The sequence below is a fragment of the Hippoglossus hippoglossus genome, chromosome 16, assembly GCF_009819705.1.
Source record: "Hippoglossus hippoglossus isolate fHipHip1 chromosome 16, fHipHip1.pri, whole genome shotgun sequence".
NCBI lineage: Eukaryota > Metazoa > Chordata > Actinopteri > Pleuronectiformes > Pleuronectidae > Hippoglossus > Hippoglossus hippoglossus.
This window is the reverse complement of record NC_047166.1, coordinates 11904567-11924981: the sequence shown is the minus strand read 5'-3', so window position 1 is coordinate 11924981 and position 20415 is coordinate 11904567. Positions and strand designations below refer to the sequence as shown.

General features: G+C 46.2%; 1 protein-coding gene across 4 annotated transcripts in view; it reads right to left on the bottom strand.

Moving 5' to 3' along the window:
• nr4a3 (nuclear receptor subfamily 4, group A, member 3) overlaps positions 1-19563 on the bottom strand; it is a 21578-nt gene extending 2015 nt beyond the window's left edge. Inside the window, exons 1-9 of one of the 4 annotated variants that reach the window (XR_004616573.1) lie at positions 17038-19037; positions 16098-16268; positions 11215-12038; positions 6615-6744; positions 5340-5503; positions 5023-5222; positions 1644-1900; positions 1529-1579; positions 1388-1478 (exon numbers count right to left, since the gene is read on the bottom strand). Coding sequence is in view for 3 of the 4 variants with exons in the window: in XM_034611896.1 (XP_034467787.1) it covers positions 1722-1900; positions 5023-5222; positions 5340-5503; positions 6615-6744; positions 11215-12038; positions 16098-16268; positions 17038-17143 (1774 nt within the window). In the remaining variant the exon portion in view is untranslated. Of the gene's footprint in view, positions 1-1387; positions 1479-1528; positions 1580-1643; positions 1901-5022; positions 5223-5339; positions 5504-6614; positions 6745-11214; positions 12039-15569; positions 15652-16097; positions 16269-17037; positions 19038-19102 lie in introns of those variants that run through there. The other 3 variants (XM_034611897.1, XM_034611898.1, XM_034611896.1) reach the window with 3 other exon arrangements.
• Positions 19564-20415: the final 852 nt, after the last annotated feature.

The window sequence follows — 20415 nt, the reverse complement described above, 5'->3', positions numbered from 1 at the left end:
GGCTCATGGTCCTAACAGGCCTTAACCTGTCGCACTCACTACAGATCAATACACAGTCTAACCTAATAAGCCCCCTGTACACTGTTTATATGCACACTCTCTCTCTCTCTCTCTTTCTCTCTCTCTCTCTCTCTCTCTCTCTCTCTCTCTCTCTCTCTCTCTCTCCCCCCCTCCCCCCCCCACACACACACAAACCATACATATCTACCAGACACACAAATAGTCCCTGCAATTTAAGACACTGACAGATACAACAGTGCACAACAATTAGCAAATTATTCGACCCTGTGAGCAGCCAAATGAAATTAGAGACACATCCGCACACATACACACACGCTTACACACATACACAAACACACACACACTGCTGCCCATAGCAACTCCAGTGGCACCCGTACCAAGCTTAATGTGACACTAACTCATTCTGTAGAGAACAGGGTGTCCAGCCCCCCCCCACACACACACACAGACACACACACACACACACACGCAAGCTGTGCTGCAGGGAGGCTGTCAGTGAGACCAGGCTCACTTTGAGGTATCCATTATCCGAAGCCTATTTATTGTTTGTTTATGTGATTCTTTTGTTTGTTTCTGTGTTTGCGGCTGCAGAGTCACTCCAGCCCTCCTTTCACCGCAGCTTTCAGACCTCTCACACACTCTCTCTCTTCGCTCTCCCTATCCCATCTTTCTCTGTGTGTGCGAGCTCCTGGGGAGGGATCGATGGTTGCCTTTCTGCACAGGCCACTCTGAAGCAGTCGATAGCCTGGTGACTCTGGCGGCTCTGTTGTGGTAGTGGGCCTGTGTGCTTTGCCGAGGTGGCAGAGTGCCACTGAGAACAGCGCAGACGCCATTCCGGAGCTGTGCTCCACGGTGGGCTGGTCGATCAGGCACAGAGTTAAGTGCTCCCCCAGAGAGTGAGGACGGGGTTGGAGGGCTTAGACGGAGGGAGAGGAGGTGGAGGAAGAGGAGGTGGACGGGGGGGGGGTGAGGTAGGGAGGCTGAGCGTGGGGGGAGGGGTATTCTACCCATTACAGGTTTATGTACAGATTACACAGACTCTGACGTGAAGGTGTAAAAACTGAAATGTGAACACTTAATTGCAATGGCGTCACCTTGGGCTTCATATGTAATTGGCTGTTTCTAATGCATTGGTAATGAAACGTACTGACAACTCAACTGTTGTCTCCTCTCTTGCGTCTCAGGTGTGTGTTCCCAGAGAACGCCGTGACTCTCCCTCCATTTTTCACACATGCACACTGATTAGAGAGTGGGCCAGGTGCGTGGCAGGTGCAGCAGGTGCTTCTGGGTATCAGGTTCTGGTTTCAGGCAGGGATGTGTGAGAACACGGATGCACATGTGTGTTTTTGAGTGTATGTGTGACGTTAGTGGACGTATCCACCTGATCACTGTCACATTGAATCAGCCACAGACAAAGCTCTGGACAAAGGATGGTGTGTGTGTGTGTGTGTGTGTGTGTGTGTGTGTGTGTGTGTGTGTGTGTGTGTGTGTGTGTGTGTGTGTGTGTAGATTTGTATCAGTGTATTTATGTAAAATCCGCTTGATTGACAGTGTTTGTCTGTATAGCAAGGGGCAGCTGTGAGCCTCATGGCAAGACACCTTTAAAGACTTAGAAAACAAACTGCTTTTTAAAATGCCGCTTTCTCCTGACGGTCATTTTGAGATTTTGAAAATCGACATCACCGGCTTGTGTTTTTTACCTGTGAGCAGTACCAGGGCGGCCAGGCAGGAGAAGGCAGAGGCGTCCAGGTTTAGGCTCTGTAGGTGGTTGGAGAAATCCCGGACGGAGTCCAGCCACTCTCCGAACCCACGAAGGCACTGGAACCTGTGCAGCACCAAGCCATTACAGAACACAAGTTTGTCCTCTGACAACACTGACCTGGGAAACAGAGAGAAAAGGGAAAAGACTCTGGTTAGATCTCGCTTCCAATGAAATGCCGCATTTTCCCTCATGTATTGTAAATATGGCTGCAGATACAGGGGCAAGGAAACAATTACAATAAAACAATGAGAAAACCTGGCAGCACGCACACTCACACACAAGTGGGACACACATCAAACACAGGCATGCGGCTGATTAAGGTTGCGTTTTCCAAATTATAGCATTTTAAAACATTCCTGTTTCCTTTTCGGCAGGGCGGGGTGAAGGGTTAGGGCAGAGGGCTGCTCTGTGTGTGTGTGTGTGTATTTGCAGATAGGTAAACTGTTACGGCTTTAATGTGCCCAGGCTGCGGTGTGCAGTGGAAACACAAAGCCTTAATGAGGAAATGAAAAGGCTTCTCGGATGCATTTAACCATCAGCTACTCACGACACACAACATCCCACTCCTTCACCATCGAGCAGAGAGGGAGAGAGAACAAGCAGCGAGTGAGGGAGGGCTACGACTGGTCCTTATTAAAGAGCGTGGCTTTCTTCAGAGGGCTGGTACAGTGTTTAGTTGGAGGATCTCAACAAGACAAAGGCCTGCGCGAAGATAAGACAGATTGAATATGCAGGACAAAGGCGAGGGCGGCTGACGTGGGTGGCTGGAAAACAGCTGATGGTGAGAATAGCGAGAGAAAGGAGGGGAAACGAGGGGGGTTAAAGAGAGGGAAGCCTCAAATTACACCCTGCACAAACATTGGTTTAGCAGTTATGAGGAGAAGATGAAATGCCATTTGTGTCCAATTATCCTCACTACGGTTTAAAAGGGCTACTCCACCCACTCTCGGCACAACACACGCACGCAGATGCTCGCACATCATGGGTTCCGTCAGCCGTACAAATATAGCTATCAGGACCAAAATGTTGATCCATGAGTGAGAGACGGGGGAGAGAGAAGTGAAAGCAGAGGGAGGAGAGAGGTTCACTCATGGAGAGGAGGCAGAAGGATGGGACGGATCCATCCTCTGTCACTGAGGAGAATTGAAAGATGAATTTCTTTTTCTATCTCACTCTCCGTGTCGTCGCTTCCAGGCTGAGATTCAAGCCAGCCTCCTTCAGATACACACCTGCACGCTTGACAACCACCTTGTATATAGAATAACCTTTTACACTATTTATTATAATGTGTAATATATCGTAGTCCCTGTATGTATTCTTACTGTATATTGTCTGACCTGATTGTGTTGTATAGTTTCTGTATATTGAACAAAATTAAAGTATTGCATCAATTATACAGTTGCAATTTTTTCCATTTTGAAAAATAAATCCTTTTTCTTTTGCTTGTTTCTAAAACATTTCCCTCTGATGTAACATTTTACGACATGCAGCATAATGCATTTGAATGATGGGATGAATTTGTCTTATTTAATTTAATTTGTGAAATAGTTAACAACGTCTTAAGAGCGACCGACCATGTAACAGAATTAAAGGATGAAGCAAATTCACTGTCTGTGATTCTTGGTTGACAATGTCTGCGTTGTAAAGCAAAGCAGAAAATAAAGCCACCAAGTAGAGAACACGGGTTAAGAACAATGTCAAGTGTCATTTCTCAATAATTTGACCCTTGTCTGATTATGAGCAGAGCTTTCGAGACAGGCTGGCAGACAAGCAGTCCAGCAGATGTGCACACACACGCACGCACACACACCGCTGGATGACTGCCACACATTCCACTCACCCCTGACTACGCTGTCACCACGGCAATCAACCAATAACCACAGAAACTGTTTGGTAACGGGGTGCTTACAGCAATGCCGGCCCAGAAGAGCGGAGCAAATTTACTCTACACACACTGAGCACACACAGACACGCACACACACACAAACTCACAGGCATACAGATATGCACTTGCGGTGGGGGTTCGCGAGGCATCTGAGTTCAGTGTGGGGTCAATGCAGGGCTCCGTCGACGTCGAGATAGCGCAGTGTGGGCCACGTCGTTTTTCTTTTCTCTCTCACGGAACAGGGAGAGAGTAAGACAGTGCCGTGTTTGTGTCTTTTCCGCTGTGCCGTGGGAGTTTGGCTGATGGGAACATGAGCAGTGTGTGTGTGTGTGTGTGTGATTATGAGTGTGTTTGATACAGGCCCCTATGAGTCCACCATTTAATGTGAGTCAGAGTCCCAGCCTGATCCCCCTCCTGCTGGGACTGTGATGCCACCACCCATCCTCTGCCCACCCTGCACCTGGACCTACATTGGGAAGAGGAGAGAAAGTTGGGACTCTACATCATCAGTGAGTGAGTGTGTGTGTGAGTAAGTGCACTTGTGTGTCTGACTGTGTTGGTTTCTGCCTTAGACAACAGTGCAGACAAAAGGATGAGCTTGTAGCCCGACCCCCCCTCCGGCCTATAAATTTAACCAGCCACATGCCTTACAAGAGCAGGCCGGTAACCCAGGGCGATCCTGGAGCTGAGATGGGTCGGGGCAGTCATAATGGCACCACAGGTATCCACGAGTGAGACACACACACACACGTACACACATGCTTTTCCCACACACACACACATCCCAGGACGCGTGAGGTAAACGAAGCTGACCCCCCACCCTTTTTCTTATCAGTCAGCTGAATTGAATATGTATTTCCTTCCATAACCGCCCTTTTCAGTGTCTCAGCTGACTACCTTTCAGATGGAATTGATCCTGTCAATTCACAGTTCACAATGTGAGCACAGTTTCAGACTGCAGAACGCACACAGAGCTCTCTGTGCGTCAGATATCAGACGAGCGGAGCGGAACTCTGTGGGAGTAGCTGCTGTCATAGCTACAGACTCCATTCATAATTTCGTTCATATGGCGATTACTCAGATCCACTCCTCCTACTCTGGAGATACACCAACACATCAGCACGCAGCTTTGCCAGCACAGTTACACACTGTGCTGTGATGGCAGACCACATCCACTGCCTGCTGTCCATAACACAACATGAGATGCCAAATGAGCTTAAGTTGATGAAGCAGTCAAAGGTTTGATTTGAAGTGATCCAAAACCCTCAGATGTGTGTGTGTACACAAGTTCTCATCCATCACATCACTGTGCTGTGTTGTTCTGGTATGAAACTGAATCTCTCTGGCCTCTTACCTGTGAGCCAGTCTCAGGACGAACAGCTCCAGGAAGGCAGAGTCTATGAGCAGGTTCTGATCGTCACGCTGGAGCTCGGAGAAGCCGGGCAGCCGGTCGGCCCAGCACCTCGTGGTCTCCATCGAGATGGTGAGCAGCCTGTAGAAGAGCTGGATGTGCTCTGCGTCTGAGGAGGAGGAGGGAGGGTCGGCAGCACTGAACTGTGGCACACGGAGAAAGAGGAGAGAAATTAATTCCAAAGCTTTATTTCTCAGTGAAATCATGAATGTATTTGTGTAAGTGGAATGAAACATTGTGGGTGTTGGGAGGGGGGGTACCTGGCTGTAGTCGAAGTCACGAGGCGTGCAGTGGGAATAAGCCCTGAGCAGAGCGGAGAGCAGGCTGAGGGGTGGAGAGGGTGGAGACGCTTCTGTCTGCAGGGGGCTCTTTGGTTTGGAAGGAAGACGGCCTCGGCGCCCCTTCAAGCTATCAGTGCGCACCACTGTGAACCAGAGAGGATCGAGGTCAAGAGGCAATAATGACGAGGTTCTTCAGCCTAAGCTGAACTTCTAGCTACTGAATGGTTTCTTATCCCTTTTTTTTTGGTCAGTGGAATTTGAGGAAGCTCTGTTCCTCAGGAGCTCCCAAACATTCCCACAATTCATACACAGAAGGCTACCAGCCAGCAGATGGCAGTGAAGCTATTCCAAGGTCTGCAGACCTGTGTTCATGGGAAATAGAAGCATGTGTGTCTGTGTGGGGTTGTTTGTGTTTATGTCTGTGTGTGAATATATTGCCTGGCATGTGACAGGTGAGAGACCTCAAACACATTAGTGCTGCATGATGCTGATTTTACATATAACCAAAAACATCTACGTGCAGAAAGTCCGATGACACAATGGAAACATGGAGCGTGTGAGAATATTTGAGCAGGTTGGTCACCTTTTCTCTGTCCAAGCTTTGAAACAAGCCCAGATTGAGATGTTTCAAAGATGATGGGTACTTATTGTTATCGTGTATTTTCCTTTTTGCTTCCTCCACTGGAGAAGGGAGTTAGTTCTGCATGGATGTGTGTGATGCCGCCACAGGCCTGGTCATTAGAGCCTATTAAACCCTAATTGCACAGACAAACTTCATGGACTGGAAGTCAGATATCCGCTGCGGCGCCCTGGTTTGTGTGTGTTTCATTTAAAGGTCCAGTTTGTGGTATTTATGAAGATCCATCAGCAGTAATATTATATCTGATCATGTTTTCATTAGTATATAATCACATGAAACTAAGAATCACTGTGTTTTCGTAACCTTGTGAGCCCTTTATATCAACAGGAGTGGGTCCTCTTCCACGAAGTCTGCCATGTTGTATTTCTATGGTAGCCCAGAATGGACAAATTAAACCCTGCTCTAGAGGGGGGTCTTTCACTTCTGCAACTGTATATTACCTGAAGGCCACTGTAGGCTGTGAAATTCATTTGGCTGAAATATGCAACCTTGCTGATATATGCCAATAGGTGCATCAGGTGTGTGTGTGTGTGTGTGTGTGTGTGTGTGTGTGTGTGTGTGTGTGTGTGTGTGTGTGTGTGTGTGTGTGTGTGTGTGCGCGCGCGCTCTCCTACCTTCCTTCACCATGCCCACACTGAGACACTTCTGGAAGCGGCAGTACTGGCAGCGGTTGCGCCTCCTCTTGTCCACAGGACAGTTCTTACTGGCCAGACACACATACTTGGCGTTTTTCTGCACGGTGCGCTGCAGAGAGAGAGAGAGGAAACATGCAAACCGATAATCAGCCTCCAAACACAATCATCCACCTAATATTTGATTTGTCTAATTCAATTTCAGCTTTTTTTCCTGCCTCCCCATCAAAGAATGAAAGCGGAGGCTCGCAGGTCAGATTTTAATTACGCGCTGAAAGGCGGCGGTGACATCAGTATAATTAGATAAAATTAATTTTCCAACAAGACTCGCCTGCAGGAGGGACAATTTTATTAGCGCCCGAGTTGACAATGGGGACCGAGCGCGTGGCGTGGCGTGCCGAGGCGGGTCCCGCGAGACAGCGAAGGGGGGTCGGCGGGGGGGCGGCAGCACGAGCTGCGTGATCAGATAGTTTGTGAAGCTCGCGGGTCAGCTCGTGGCACCTCCGGGCCCACGCGCATCGCGCCTCTTCTCAATGGGCCCCGCGGGAGCTGTTTTCTCCTTGACTGGCTCCCGCGATTATTACTGACCTTATTAAGATGAAACCAGAAACGGTCCACGTGGGAGCCGGGTGCGCTCCCGCCGCGCGTGGACAGGGGACAATAATAATAATAATAACATAAATGCTGGAGAATGGCCGAACGTGCCCGCGCGCAATCACTCAACTTACAGTTCCCCGAGGAGAATTAGAAGTGGGTGATTTTCTTAGTCAGTCACTGAACTTCAGTTTCATACAGCGCCGAGTGAGATGGTGCAGGGTGAGTCTATTTAAAGTAAAGTAAGCAGGAGTAATTACCGCTGATGCAAACTAACCACAGACTATAGCCTGCTCTCACTTCATGTCCCAGGTGAGGCCCCCTGAGGCATGTGAACACTCTTGGGCACGCCTCTGCCTGGAGTCCACACAATAACTCCATGTGCACTCCACTCACTCTCCCTGTCAAGCTGTGCAGACTCCACTACAGTAACTACAGGACCCGAGCAAACTATAGAGCAAACAAACGGTAAACCCGCGCAAAGTGTCGTGGCCTCCCCTCTTCTTTAGCGCCGCTAAAACACATCAAAACAAATAAATCCAATTAGGAACCCCTCGCGCCACACATGCCCGCGCCCCCGGGAGACCAATAACACACCAATTATTTCATATGCTCCGGCGCGAGCGCGGAACTGGCGCGTAATGGTCGCCAGCGCCGGATGAGAGTGGTTGCCATGGCGCCGCAGATCACTGTGAATGTCCTCCACTCGTCCCCTCAGTGGTCAGTGACCCGTGCGCGCGGGGATAAGTTGGTTATGGTCATTAATGTGGTTGAGTGGAAAAATAACATCCGTTTAGTAGGAGAGTCCGAACTGAACATAAGGCTGCATGAGTCATGCGAGCATTAATTTGCACCTTTACAAGTGTGCAGCCAGGCCAACGCAAAGTTTAGACATTAACACTGTCTTTATTTTCTGTACAAGTTGTCCAGCTGCACGGTGACATCAACGCACTTGAGCTCTCTCAACTTAGTGACACTTTGAGGTTTGGATTTACGATTCTCTCCATGTTTTGCACTAAGAGTTGGGTTTTTCCCTTCAGCATCCCGAGGGTGGTGATGCAGTTGACCCAGGTGGTTGATCTAGGAAGAAGCTCTTCCCTCAGTGACCCCGGGGCCTAATTTTTTAGCTGGCTCCAAGAAAGGCCTGAGTTTGAGATGATCAATTAAAGATAAATTAAGCTGGGCCTGCAAAGTGCTGGTGTGTGTCTCCTGCTGTCTCCTCCTGCCCTGTCTCCCTCCACTCGGCTGCGTGTGTCCTGTGACTTTGCTTTCTAATAGGCGACGTGGAGCACTGGCATCTCAACAGAGACGCCACATATCAGGGCTGATATTGTAACTCATCCGTCTCTGATACTCATCAATGGGCTGCCTCTATATATGTGCGGGGGGGGGGGCACACACACACTCACACACACACACACACACACACACACACACACACAGATCCAATTATCCCAATATGATTATCAAATCTGTGGATCTTTCTATTTAGGGCAGTCGATGAGCGGGTGTGCTGGAATGTGGAGTAAACTTTTTTTTTGTTGAATTATGTGTCCTGTACAGATAACATGAGGGTTAGGGTTATCTGCTTAATCTCACTATACGGGGACAAAGTACGACATTTGTAAAAATTTGCTTGCTATCAGAAACTCAAACCTTAGGGCGGCAGTATTGTTTGTGTGGGTAAAAGAGTCCGAATTGAGGCATGACTTATGTGCACTTAAAGCACATTCACAAATGAACACTGGCTTCCAGAGGCTCACATGCTGCGGGTGCTGTGGGGCTGGACGGAGGCATGCAGAGGCAGATTCTTGACATGTAACATGTGCTAATGGCCGTGGCTTAAATTAAAAGCCTTTAGGGACTTTGCTCCCCCTCCTCCTCTCGCTGTCTCCTCTACTCTTCTCTTCTGCTTGTTCATCAGACTCACTCTCTGTCTGCAGAGAAAGTGATGGTTTGTGTAGAAAAATGTGTAACGGTATTTTGAGATGGTTTTATTATTTTATTTATGGGATAATGAAGAATTCATTTCTATAAAAAATGATACAGGTAAGACATGCACATGTGTGCACATGCAAATGGATGTTTATCTTGTGAGAGTTTTTGTCATGAATGAATATAATTGTGTCTTCTCACAACAAATAACAACAATATCCACACAGCAATGAACTGAACTGAACTGACCATGTATTTTAACCAACAAAACCACAGCTAGAGTTGTTTCTTTCATAATGCTTGTATTGTACTGAAGGTCGACTTCCAGTTTTTTATTTAAAAAAAACATTTTTTTATTTATGAAAAGGTTCACTATATTAATGGGAAGCATGTGAATGGAACACATTATTCTGCCAAAAATAATTAATCAATAATAAAAAAGTGAACTTCTTGTTTAGGAGCTGTCCTTAATTCACAGTGAAAATGTGCTTCAAATTGCACTAATGAAATTAAAATAAATTACAAAAAACCTCCGTTATGGTTTAATGTGTAATAACTATTCAAGAATAATTCAATTATATAACCAGGAAAAACTTTTTTAGGGGACAATAAAACTATCAGGATAATGGAGGTGATAATATGAATATGGAAAGAAAAGTGTGTGCTTCTGCTGTTACATCCTGTACAACAGAGTGAAAAACATGCACTCGACACTGTATGCACAAACATGTTTTTCTATATGTGCATGTGTGGTTGTGTGCATGGTTGGCTGCATCTGCATGTGTGTAAAGGAAACATAGTGAGGTTTGACAGGCTGTTTGGCTGCTAAGCGCTATACAGCAAGCAGACAGCCTGCGGCCTGCTGCCACCAGACGCTGCTCCCATTAATTACTAAATAAAAACAAATTGTGAAACTAATTGAAAAGAGGGATAATTCATTTCCACCTACCAGAGGCATTATTCAATCACATGTGTTTGCACCCGGCTTCTTGCTGTCTCTTAATTTCCCCCTCTCTTGTCTCATGCAACAAATAGAATGCTTAACAAGTGTGCATAATAATTCAAAAACTGTGCAAAGAAATTACTTCAGTATACCGGGGTTGAGTTTACTATAATGTGCTTGAAGTATTGTACCACTTGCATGTGCAGGAGAAGTTTGTTGTCATGTCTAATGTGAAAAATCGGTCTGATTAAACACAGTTCCTTGGGGACATTAAACTCTGTGATGCAGCAACAGGGACTGTGAGACACCTACATGACAAGTGTTAGACTGAATCATTTGAACAAATTTCAAACTGAGTCATATCGAGTGTTATGTCAGTGAATTGTGGTCAATTTTGTGGTCACTGACTCACTACAAAGTCGCTGAAAGGAAAATTTAATTTCGAGGAGGATTCCTTTTCCACGGCACTTTCATCATACTTTATTTCTTCGTAGCTGAGTGCCAAGCGTGGAGAGCGATTTTCCTTGGTTGTCTGAGAGAGTATATGTGCTTTTACCACTCCGTGTTCTCACGCAACACAAGCAATCACACACACTCACACACAGACCATGCAAGGGTTGCTGGGAGAGCCGACCCCTGTGGGTATGTTGTGCTTTCATAATGACTTAAAAGATGATTTAGCAAGTAGGGTCTAAAGTGGGAGTGAGGCAAATGCAGCTTCAAATGAAACACGTCAGTCAGTTTACGGATACGTGGTAATATTTCAAGGTAGATTATCAATTATGGAAATGCCTGTGGGTCTGTTGGAGGGACTGGGAGCACAGATGTTAGAAGCTAGAGGAGCGGATACTTCAAGGCAAACAGAAGAGGAGGTATACTGGGATCATGTCTTATAAGAAAACCACAAGATCCACTGATATAAAACCAGACTTAGCTTTCTCATGAAAGGACAGAGTCACTGATTCACAGTTTTGTATTTGCAGTCACTGTTTACGCAGTGGCAAGCTTTGATGATGTCTTTAAAAGTAAAGATGACAGCCTGGAATTGTAACAATGCCTCTTTTTGCAGTAACACTCTCATATGACTTAAAAGCTTTGAAGGAGTTTTACCTTGAAGAAGCCTTTGCAGCCCTCACATGTGCGTACGCCGTAGTGCTGGCAGGCCGCGTTGTCCCCACACACTGCACAGGTGCCCTCACCTTGAGGGCCACGCGGGGGAGGTGAGGGCAGGCTGTCGCCCAGGAGGGGGCCACAGGGCCCAAGAGCCAGGGATCGGAAGGCGAGGCTGCTGCCCCCGGCCCCACGGTGCAGCTGGTACATTGGCTGGTCCAGGGGTGGACAATGAGGATGGGAGACCGAGGATGAAGAGGAGGAGGAGGAGGAGGATGTTCGAATCAGACCTCCTCCCAGGCTCTCATAGCCACCGATGCTGCCACCACTGTGGGGCGGTGAGTGCTGGTAGAAGTGTGGAAAACGGGGAGACTTGAGGGGGCCTGTCTCCAGGCTGGACCCCAAAGAGTGGGAGTGCGACGGAGGGGCCAGGGAGTGCTCCTCCCACAAGAAGGAGGTGCCAGGCTGGGGCGGCAGAGATGGAGTGGTGGGAGTGGAGGGGGGGGACTGTTTAAAGTACATGGCCTCCAGTGCCGGAGCGGTCGGGTAGCTCTCCTCCTCCTTTTTGATGGTGGGCCGGTGTGGGGGCATCTGGTAGAGGCAAGAAGACTTGGGCTCGTAGCTGCCCTCCACAAACACGTTGAAGCTGGGGAGGGAGGTGGTGGCGGCGGCGGCGGAGATCTCACCACCGCCCAGGTCCAGCTTGGTGTAGTCAGGGGTCATGAGGTCAGAGCTGTAACTGTCGCCCTGGTAACTGAAGGACTGGCCAGAGTAGGCTGAGCCTGGAGGGGCGGGCCCGTACTGAGCCTGCACACAGGGCATGTCTACCAGGGAGACAGAGCACACGTAGGTTAGAGATACGTGGCACATCAGACCACATGTATTCAAACCACATCTCATTCAAAAAGCCTTTTTATGGTGTTAGTAGAAATTTCAGCTGTTCGGCAACAATCATTAGTCAGAGAAGAGCGTTTAATGACATATTAGTTAAACACTGATTTGAACAGAGAAGCAGGACTGATGCACAGCCGAGGAGCAATCCTACACTCAGTCTACAGGATCGACTCCTCTAGCAGCACATGCACACAAAGGTCGTGCTAAACAGGGTCAACCATTAAAACAGTGAATGACAAAGCACAGCTCTATTGGAACAGGCAGTTTTTTACAGCTCTTGAAGTATCAGAAATTGTTCAATGTTATAAAAGTTTTCTGAATGCACCTTTCAAGGGATTTAAAAAAAAAAGAGCTTTGAACAAATTTTTCCATTTACTGCCATTTACCCAATTTCCTGCTACACACTAACACTTCTTGCACTTCGCTGAATGAGTAGAGCTGAAACATTTGGAGCACACACACACACACACACACACACACACACACACACACACACACACACACACACACACACACACACACACACACACACAGACACACACACACACACACACACACACACACACACACACAGACACACACACACACAGACACACACACACACACACACACACACACACACACACACACTCAACCACAACCGCCGCTGCTGATTCTTCCTCAGTTAGTTCCGTTAGAGAAGCTGTAGTTCACCGGTGAGCAGTGCGGTCAAAGCGGAGATTCCGTCCAGGTTTGTGTGTATGTGTGTGAGATACCGTGTGTTTGTGTTTGTGTGCGTGTATGTGTGGGTGTGTGGGCTCTGGTTAATAGTCAGATGGCAACGCTGATGAGATAACATTAAATACTAATGGAACCCCATGGTGGTGCTGGATGCTTTGCAACACACACACACACACACACACACACACACACACACACACACACACACACACACACACACACACACACACACACACACACACACATTCACACGCACTCACTCAAACAGAGGTTTGTGCAGCTATCGTTGTTAGGACTATATTCATGGACTTTCCTTCATTGTTGACAACATAAATAAACCCTCATCCCGAACCTTAACCATGACGAATCCATGACTAACCTTAACCTAACCACAATTCACAGCTTAGCCCTGACCTATGGACATCCGAAATTAACTTTGGACCCGGCTTTGGTCCCCACGACGTCTACTGGTCCGGACAAGGTCATTGATTATACAGTTCAGAACTCTTTTCCTGAAGCACAAGCGTCCTCATGCACCATATGAAAAGAACACACACACACACACACGCACGCACACGCACACACACACACACACTGGTAAATGCAGACACAGATATTTCCTCTAACTGCAGCAGACGCCAGTCAGTATGTCTTGATGTCCCCCCCCTTGATTTAATTCTGACAGTCAGAACAACAGACCACCAGCCTATACTCTCTCTTTGTGTGTGTGTGTGTGTGTGTGTGTGTGTGTGTGTGTGTGTGTGTGTGTGTGTGTGTGTGTGTGTGAGAGAGACAGGGATAGAGAGAGAGTGTGTATGTGTGTGCGGTGGCCAATACATGGTCTTTCCTTATCAAACTCCTTACGTATTACACTCCACCTGCATTTGCGTGCATGTGTGTGAGTGTGCATGTGCGTGTGTGTGTGTGTGTGCGCGGGCTAATCGCAGCCATGGCGTTTGTGGTGTTTGCTCGTGGCTCTCGCGCAGGGAACTGTCAACACTGCTCTGCTCCCATTGACGCCCAGCATGCGCGCGTTCTGCCGTAATCGGCCGTGCTCCTCGCGCGTCATGTTTGTCTGGTCAAATACGGGACATGTCGCCCCTGCTGTTGTTAGAGCGCACACACACACACACACACACACACACACGCTCACGCACGCACGCACGCACGCACGCACGCACGCACACACACACGGCAGGGAATTACAGACCATTATTTTTTATGAGCAGCTCCGAAATAATAGTCCTCTTATAACTTCATAAACCCCCATGTTTTTCTTATTTAAATAACTTCTACTAATAAACTTCAGGCAACAACACATTTCCCCTAAAATAGCCTAAAAGCTTTAGTTTGAGGTCAGATGCTTAACATGAATGTTACTCCTAGTGGAAATCAGACTGAGTGACGCATTCATTTGAGTCGCTCCATCACAATTAAATAATACCTGAGGAGCTGTTTTGGCTGTGGGGGCTGAAAGAAAAAAACATAAGAATGACTCAAAACCTTCATTAAACTGAGTAAAAGACAAAAAAACTCCTCAGGGACCCTCATAGTTCTTCATTCAATCACTCACTCGTGTGTTGCTTTATTTATACATAAGCTATTAATATATTCTCTATATTGATATTTCTCTGCCTGTGAGTAGATATATCCAAGTGGAATAAAATATAATAATCCAACTATTGTGAAAATAATCCCTGGATAAAACCCACATTATTTTCTATAGCAATTCATTACTAAGCACATTATAGAAATAATTGTCGAAATAGGGAAAATTAGGTGCAATATATTTTTTTTAAACTGAGGATATGAGTCAAGCTGCAGGCCTACGTGTGTTTGACGTCATGAAGCCAGTGACCAGCTCTTCAGCCCACGTGGAAAAAACACACATGCAGCATTGTGGGCGTCATGGGGCATTTCTGGGCTGCAGCCTACTTAAATAGTTTTGCAACCGATTAGGCATCAGGGGAAGAAGAAGAAGAAGAGAGAAATGAACTGTGAGAGGAGGAGAGGAGACCACAGTGCGGACTTTGTGTGATCTCTGTGCGTGTGTGAGAGCGTGCGTGTGCAGAGATACAACAGGGTTTAAGTTGAGTTTGTGTAAGACAGTGAGAGAGAGAGCAAAGAATGGTGTTAAGCAAATAGACTGCACACAATATAAACTGTGTGAGGATTATAATGTTGTCAGTGTGTGTGGGTCAGGTGAAGAGAGAAGCCTCTGATCATCGCGCATAAATACACACGCGAGCACGTACACGCACGCTAAAATGATGTTCTAGATGTAAACATGAACCTGCATAGGCTCCCTGCGCCAACAACATGCGCTCTGATCCCGGGTAGAACCTGTCAAACCACTTGGGTCTCATCCTCCTCGGTGCTTTACATGTGGAGCTCGCCACACACACGCACACACACACACACACACACACACACACACACACACACACACACACACACACACACACACACACACTAATACAAATAGAGCTGTGTCGGGGGAGCATCTTTACTTTTGTGTCACCCAAGAAAATCCGTCTGCACACACTCCAACACCACCACCAGATTGCCTTTGTGGTGTGTGTGTGTGTGTGTGTGTGTGTGTGTGTGTGTGTGTGTGTGTGTGTGTGTGTGTGTGTGTGTGTGTGTGTGTGTGCGTGTGCGTGTTTAAGCAAGGGGACAGACAACCCAAGCAGTCAGACGCAGGTGGTGCAGCAGAGTGAGGCGAAGGGAAAGTCTCTAACCTCGAGGTGTGCATTTCAACTGGACAAACTGCAGCTGTTCCAATAACTGAGCGCGCCTGCTCATTGTCAGAATGCCATAGATCTAACAAATAAAAATATGAAGTTGCACACATCAATACAGAAAGACAGGATTTTATTTGGAATTCTTTCTTGGTCAGTGAATCGTGAAAAAAATATTGTGTGAATTCAGTGGCCCCCAAAAAGACACCAAAGACACCACCTGAGACTTCAGGTTGAATATATATCTATATTTGAGTGTCTTATTTCTGCAAGTTTTTTAATTGAAATCTGAACTAAGACAAAAGAGACTAAATTATATCCTGGTATCTAGAGATTTAATTTTGGTCGTTTTTAGGAATATGAAGCATTTTTCGTACAATAAAACCACCAAATGTCACACCACAAAATTGCACAAAAAGAGATCTGCGCCTTAAAAAGTTACTCTGAAAAAAAAAAAGAAATAAAGTGAAGTGAAGTGAAGAAAGAAAGACAGAAAGAAAGAAAGACATAAGAAAGAAAGGACTGTACCTGGTGAAAGAGCTTCGCGCTGAATGGTGCTGGGTGTCCGGGGTTGAGGGGTGGCGTGGCTGCGGCCGGGACAGGGCTCCTGGAGCGGGTGGGGCTCGGCGGGTGTCGCGGTGGATGTGTCCGATCGCCGGTGCTCCGAGCTGGGCTGGGCGCGCTCTTCCGAACCTGTGTCTGGAGGAGAGATGCCCGGGTTACATCTTTGTGATGACAGGCTGAATAAAAGAGAATCGTCACCGCCACTACAGCGATCATCACACACACACACGCACACGCACACACACACACACACACACACACACACACACACACACACACACACACACACACACACACACACTTAACGGTAAATTATACAGATGTTTTAGTATTTTAATAACTAGAAATCCTGTCTTCGCGATGCTTCCCAAAACTTAAGTTTGCGCATTCTCTGAGAGGACTAACTGCACAACATCCACAAACCCGCAAAATACCTGAACTCAGAGAAATGTTTCCACAATTTAAAAAGAATAACCAACAATTTCACTTAACACTAAGGAGACAATTACACATAAAAAAATATATATAATCTGACAGATGAAGTCAGCGAATCGGATGAAAAGAAACAGAATAAAAAAAGAAGTACTTTGACAGAACCAGATGTTGTTAGACCGAAATGTTATAACTGACTGACATTATTCTATTGAAGCGAAATAGGAGCCTTTAGACATTTATCAATAAAAATAATTAACCGGAGCATCAGAGATGACTATGAATCCATTCTGCAAAGAGAATATTCAGAACCACAACTGAGGACTTTATGCTCATTTCAAGACTTGCACTTACGTGGGTGATAGGTTTCTGTCTGACACTAAGCATCACTCCGTTATTATTATAATTTTAATTTTGTGCTGCAAAAGAGAAATTCAAAACACTATAGACCGTAACGCCTACAAATACAGACCTACAAGAGTGATAACTTTTATAAAAGCAGTCTGTGCCAGTGCGTCCTGCAGCCCATCGCTTCTCTTCCTTCTGATCAGCGCCGTGTTCGGCTGCGCAGGGTTCATCCAGAGGAAGAGGGAGAAATGTGGAAGTTTTTGCAGAGTCGGACCCGAAACCAGACCGGCGGATTCCTGTGTGCCGCGCACCTCCAACTCCCTCACAATGCAGCAGGGCGCACAGCGGCCGGTGGATTTCAAGGCCCAGAGCGCCCCCTTTCTGTCACACACACTCTCTCATAAACACAACTGTGTGTCTTTTTTTTTCAGACGCACACAGACCCTCTGGGAGCCGGGAGAGCACATCTCCCCGTATGCATCTCAATAGTATCTGTTGACAAGCTGCAGCCCTCATAGACAGTCACCTGCAGCCATCATCTCCTGTCTTTGTGTCAACACACCACACTCGTCCACTTTGTGAAGCACTTTTCCGGACCTACAGACCTTTTTCCGAGAGGAACCTTTACCAATTCTTCTCGTGGTTCTTTGGTCAGGTTATGACACTCAAACTGAATATCTCTCAGGACATTTTAAAGATGTTGAATTGAAGAAGACAACCCAGAGTAAACAAACAAGGCTGTGTAACACGTATTTGATTAGGGTTGATTTGGAAAAGTTGAGCCATAATTTAATTCTGTGTTGTGGCCTAAAAAAAAAACCAGCCACAGATATGAGATCATGTTTTGATTCAAGCCAAAACAGCCTCACTGTAAACTTTATTAGGAGGGTAATTGTGCGCTCTTGTCTTTACCTTTGTGAAGGGTTAAAAAGTCATATCCATTTGTAAATAAACGGACATGTTTCTGTAAAGTGAGACATTCAGTCTACTTTTTTAATGAACAAACGGTTCCCCCTCGCTGTCTTTTCAGGCCGGAGTCGGTCGGTGTGGGGCTCTGGCCCTGCGCGCACCGGTAACCAAGAGAACGACATAAGAGCTGCAAAGCACGCGCCCCGGAGTGCCGGTAGCCCCCGGTAAGCCCCCTTGCACCAATAACGCCGGACAGCGCGAGGGTTCCAGCAAACAGAGACAGAGAAAAGGAGGGACATAAAGAAGAGACAGGAAAAATATGTGAGTACTGTAAATCAGCTCTGAGAGGGGAGCTGTCAGAAGTGCCTGCGTGCATGCGTAAACCTGAGTGTGTGAAAGAACGAAAGGCAAAGTCAGATAGTTACTGGTCAAGCGTAACTCAGCAGTGATGTTTTTTTTAAATTATACATGGATTAGTCTCTGACTCTGTTAAAGAACTGATCCAGATGTTTCTACTTGAAGGGGGTTCAGAGACTGGATGTATTTTCTGGTGAAATGTGTTTTGTGGAAATCGTTTCCTCACAAAGACGATGTGAGTGATAATATTGGAAATTGTCAGAGGACAGCTTCAGGACATGTGGAGGATTTACTTCGACACGGGTCAGGAGTCATATGCCTGTCAGTGGCATGACATATAAACACAAACACACCCACTATTCCACTTTACCCCACAAACACACAGTGTCACACTTATAAACCACTCATTCACAACATAACCTCAAAAAATCCTACACCTGACAAAAAAACCTCCACATGGCATGAAAGCAAAAGAGCTTTAACTCGCCTCTTTCTGTCTGGGTTTAGGTTCGTCTATCCACTCAGACCATTAGTGCTTCTGTCTGACTCCACTGTCCATTGTGTGAGTGAGAGGCATCTAATTTCCATGACAACCATAAAGGATACGATGATACCTCCACAGCCCAAATTAAATTTCAATTTCAGCTTCATTTGCTCGTGGCAACAGAAACTCTCTCACACACACACACGCGCGCGTGCGGATCCGATATGAGCAGCTCCACGCGAGCCGGAGCCTGACATATCAACAGGTTACAAGTTGAACAGACCAACACAAACCGAATATAAACCGGGAATGACATAAAATGAAGGTAATATAACCTAAATTACGCACGGAGCTGTGCGTAAAAGTCCTCTCATGGCGATATGACAAGTGCGCTACACAGGCAGGTTATCAGTGATTCATTCATTCACAGGTTACTTACTGGTATGCTGTAGCGGTTCCGTCTTTACATGCGGCAATAACCTCGCATGAAGTATCCTATTCCCATCCAGAATAATCACCAAGAGTCGAAAGATACATTTACAGTAAATACAAAAACTCTTAAGTAATATTGGGGACGTACAGGATGCATCGGCAGCCAAGAAAAAAAGTTCTTCCTCTTACTTTTCTTTCTTAAAGTAGACCAAAAAAATGAAATAGAAAATTAAAAAAATAAAAAGTAATAATAAAAATAAAAACTCCCGAGTGTGAGGAGTGTGTCTGCGTCCGTTCCCGCGAGCCGAGCGCGTCGGAGCTGCTGGGAGGTTTGCAAAGTGTTGGGAGTTTGTAACGCGACTTTGTTTATGTGCGCTCCGTCTGAGCTCGGGGAGAAAGTCAAATAGTGCATTTATGTGGGCTCTGCCTCCACAGAGCGTCTGGTATGCGCTACGTCAATGTGACGCCATGGGAGAGGTGACGTCACTCAGAGTGGACACCCCCCTTCCTATCTCTCTCCGTACAGTAGACACATAAGCCTCGCGCGCGGTGCCAGAGAGAGGAAGAAAGAGAGAAAGAGAGAAAGAGAGAGAGAGAGAGAGCGAGAGAGAGAGAGAGCGAGAGAGAGAGGGAGAGGTGGTTGGTTTGATGGTTGCAGGGGAGACAGCAGTGGGCGAGCACCATTCATTTCTATACGGCACATGGTGTGGGGCTACTTTATGCCACTGTATAATACTTAGCCATTCACATAGTGCGCTTACTTTGCAGATACTTAAAATGTGATGTATTGTAAATACACAACAATGTATAAAATAGTCAGAATAATAACAAATTATTGAAATCACGAATATTACAATAGTAATAATAATAATCATCATCATAAGTTTAACTGTACATTTTAATATATTTAAGTATCTATCTATCTATCTATCTATCTATCTATCTATCTATCTATCTATCTATCTATCTATCTATCTATCTATCCTACACATATAGGCCTCTCTGACCTATAATGACCTGGAGTGCCCCTAATCCTGTCACTTTCTGTTTGACCCACTTCCTATTTGTCCAGCTTGGTGACAAATGTAAAGATATAAGACTATTTTGAGCCGAGCAGTATTTTAAATATATTATATAATATATCCTATCAACTGAATTGCTTCTATGACCTTCTTTGGGCCAAGTTATTATAAATAACCCTCGTAATATGTAATAAAGTCCATTATATACAGGTCATACTATATTGTTTTTGTTCAGTGAAATGAAATGATTCCACCCTGCCCAATGCAAATCATTTTATTTAAATATTCTCACACAATC